Source organism: Diachasma alloeum, unplaced genomic scaffold, assembly GCF_001412515.2.
Source record: "Diachasma alloeum isolate Michigan unplaced genomic scaffold, Dall2.0 Dall_scaffold_00396, whole genome shotgun sequence".
In the NCBI taxonomy this organism is placed as follows: Eukaryota; Metazoa; Arthropoda; class Insecta; order Hymenoptera; family Braconidae; genus Diachasma; species Diachasma alloeum.
The window spans coordinates 576,601-580,025 of NW_021680535.1; the positions used below are offsets into that span (position 1 = coordinate 576,601).

General features: G+C 36.9%; 1 protein-coding gene across 1 annotated transcript in view; it reads right to left on the reverse strand.

Annotated features, from left to right (window-relative positions):
* The window catches only part of LOC107041968 (sodium-dependent dopamine transporter), a 47,647-nt gene extending 45,004 nt beyond the window's left edge, over positions 1–2,643 (reverse strand). Inside the window, exons 1-2 of the mRNA XM_015262808.1 lie at positions 2,622–2,643; positions 1,502–1,636 (exon numbers count right to left, since the gene is read on the reverse strand). Of these exons, the coding sequence (XP_015118294.1) occupies positions 1,502–1,636; positions 2,622–2,643 (157 nt within the window). The remainder of the gene's footprint in view (positions 1–1,501; positions 1,637–2,621) is intronic.
* Positions 2,644–3,425: the final 782 nt, after the last annotated feature.

Below are 3,425 nucleotides of genomic sequence, written 5' to 3' on the forward strand. Positions count from 1 at the left end.
AGGGATATCACAACCCCCATGTATAATTCTCCCATACACAAAGCCCCCTCTTTACAAGCCCCCCCCCCCAAATTAATTTTTTTTTCTAGATTTAAGACAATATTTTTTCTAAAATTAAGCATATCTTGGTTTAAAATTAATCCCAAATTTAATCATTAATTTTAAACGATTTTTTTCTAAAATTAGGAAAAAATGCCTAGATTGTAGAAAAGTAAAGGTTTGAAACCACGGTTTCTAAAATAAAGACACTTTTTTTTAAAACGAATCCACTTTTTTTCTCTGTGTATGTTTATATTTCTCCGCTAGCTTGAATTTGCCGTTTAAATTATATGGCCTCTAGCATAGATATTTTCGTCAGAAGATTGCAAAACTCTTTTCTGAGGAGTGTGAGGTTTACAGACCGAGGCGAAGCCGAGGAATGCAATCACCAGACTCGCAAATGTTTTCGGCCAAGTGACGAACATAATTTTTCGTGTCACGGGACCTGAAAAACGGCAATTTGCCGTTTAAATTATATGGCCTCTCGAATAGCTATTTTCGTCAGAACGCTGCAAAACTCTTTTCTGAGGAGTGTGAGGTTTGCAGACCGAGGCGAAGCCGAGGAATGCAATCACCAGACTCGAAAAAGTTTTCGGCCAAGTGACGAACATAATTTTTCGTGTCACGGGACCTGCAGGTCCCTCGACACGAAAATTAATATACACACCTCGCCATGGAAAACATATCACCCTCCCCCACGTGCTTGCCATCATCACTTTCGGCTCGGAAGGCAATCTTGCACGTGGGGGACGGTGATCTGTTTTCCAAGACTCGGGCATGTAATGTATTATTTCTTCACACTGTCCGCAAACAACGTTTTACGGGCAGTGTGATGAAAAAGTTTTTGTCGGTCATGTGACGAACGATACTTTTCAGTCATATGACAAACGATGCATTACGGCCGAAATATCCAAAAATTTTATTTGCGATTACGTCGATTAAAACTGAAAACATATGATGTGACATTAGAACCTAGTAAACAACCCCCTCCCGCCTTTCGTCACAAAGTGTCGCATACCACACACCCTTGCTTATAAGTATGTAAAATCTTCGGAACTTGTCTCTTACATTTACCGTCTTATGTCTGCTCAATCGTGCCTCCGACTACCATGTATATACATGTAATTAAACATTTAATTAAGCAATTATATCTGAATGTATAAAATTTGACCCTGTAACTGACACTATGCTGTTGGGTCTATATACAATAAATCCTATCGTAAAAATAAATAAATAAATTTCGGTGAGATCAATCAATGTTTTCTTTTGAAAAGATACTCAAAAAGAGTCAATCGGGCGTTGACTTTGGGGTAGAAATGATTTTCCGATTACATCTTTAATAATCGTTTGTTTTTTTTATCATAAGTGCTTATTTCACTGGAATTGAATATCTGAAACGTCCTGATATTTCCCTGGATAATTGCATTATTCTACGGAAAATGTTTTCTGATAAGTCACTTGCCTTTGAGAAGTGGTACCAGACGTCCCCAACAGGTAATGGCGCCTTTCCGGTTGAATTGCCCCAAGGCCAGCTCCATGTAGAAAAGCGGGATCCCACCCACCACCAGCATAATGCAATATGGAACCAGGAATGCACCTGTTCAGAACAGGAAAATTGAATGACTTGACCTTTCTTAAACATGAAATAAAACTTTTAACCGACATTGGTTTTGAAAAACACACTAGAGATTCACTGATTAAACTATGCAAATTGTCAAATTGTAATCCGTATGTATACACTGCTTGAGCGTAGGAAAATATTTAATATTGTATAGTTGAAAATATTCTAAATTGACATAGACAAGAGTTTTTGATTTTCGGGAACATGTCGCTGATTTTCAGAAATCTATTACCAATATTGGTGATACTGGATACTTACTAGAATAGCCCTGATTATTAGTGATTTCTATCACTGAAATTTGGTGATAAGTTCCCAAAAATTAGGATGGGTGTAAAATAGTGACGATGTCACTGGAAATTATTAATAATAACATTAAGAATTACAATCACGAATGTGGGGATAAATACCTAAAAACTAGAGATAAATTCTTGAAAATCTGTGACATGTTTCCAAAAATTAGAACTTTTTTCTCCATGTTCATGATGAAATAAAAAAAAATCCGTCCGCAAAACAGCCTCCGAAGCCATCACCGGCATCACCAAACAAAAAGAAAACCAGCGAAGGACCAGGAGTGAATCGACCCACTCGGCAGACCGACAATGGGAAATATTCACACAGAAAAAAGAGGTTATTTTCTAATCGTCACTTTTTGACCCTTATATTCTCAGCTCCATTACTAACAGTCACTTTCTGATCCTCAATTTCTGATATCTATATTCTGACCCTATCTTTTTGGCTGTTATATTCTGATGCTTATTATTTGACGCTTATGTCATAACCCATTATCTGACCCTCATTTTTTTAATCTAACCAACTGACCCTTTCCTATTCGACCTAAGAATGGTCGTAATTTGTTCGAAAATTCTTCGTTAATTACGAATAAGTAAATATAAAATACGAAAAAATCATCCCAATTTGCTAATGCGCAACCGTAAATGACGTTTATGTAATCGTCATTTACGGAGATTTTGAACGTAATTCATGCTGCAACTTCTAGCGTAAAATACGTTCCGGAAAATGAAAAAGAGGGCTTCTTAAATATAGCTTACTTTTAAGTTTTTCTATGTGTTGCACAAGATGTGTTATTCGACTATCGTATAATAACCTATACCTTGACGGGAAATATGGTGATACTATTGAATAAGGGGACAACCCGTGAAACTACAGCTACAAAAAACTACAATCTCCTCAAAAACGAGGCCGAAATGGTCTGCAAAGGGATCTCGACAAAAAAGACCAGAGAAAGATATTAGGTGTACAAATAAGTTTTAGGACACTTTGCAAAAAATTAAAAATTCATTTTCGAAAAAAAGAAAACTACATTTATTCATCAAAATAATCTCCATCATTTTGAATGACCTTTAGCCATCTGTTAGGTAATTCATTAGGAAATTATCGACCCGTTTTTGCACTTCTTCAAATGTTTTGAATCGCACATAACTCAATTTGTTTTGCATCTTCCGAAACAAGTGAAAATCAGTTGGAGCTAAGTCTGATGAATACGCCGGGTGTGGCACAACTTCCCATCCAAGAGCTATTAACGTATCTTTGACCGGTTTACCCACATGAGGCCTGGCGTTGTCATAGAAAAATGTTACTGGACGTTTTCCTTTGCCAGTCAATGAATGTTTTGTCGAATTTCTGGGTTCAATCTTATTAATTGTTGACGACAGCGATCGGCAGTAACTGTCTCGCCAGACTTCCAAAGTTCATAATGCAGTACGCCTTTCATATCCCACCATAATCACAGCATGATCTTCTTACA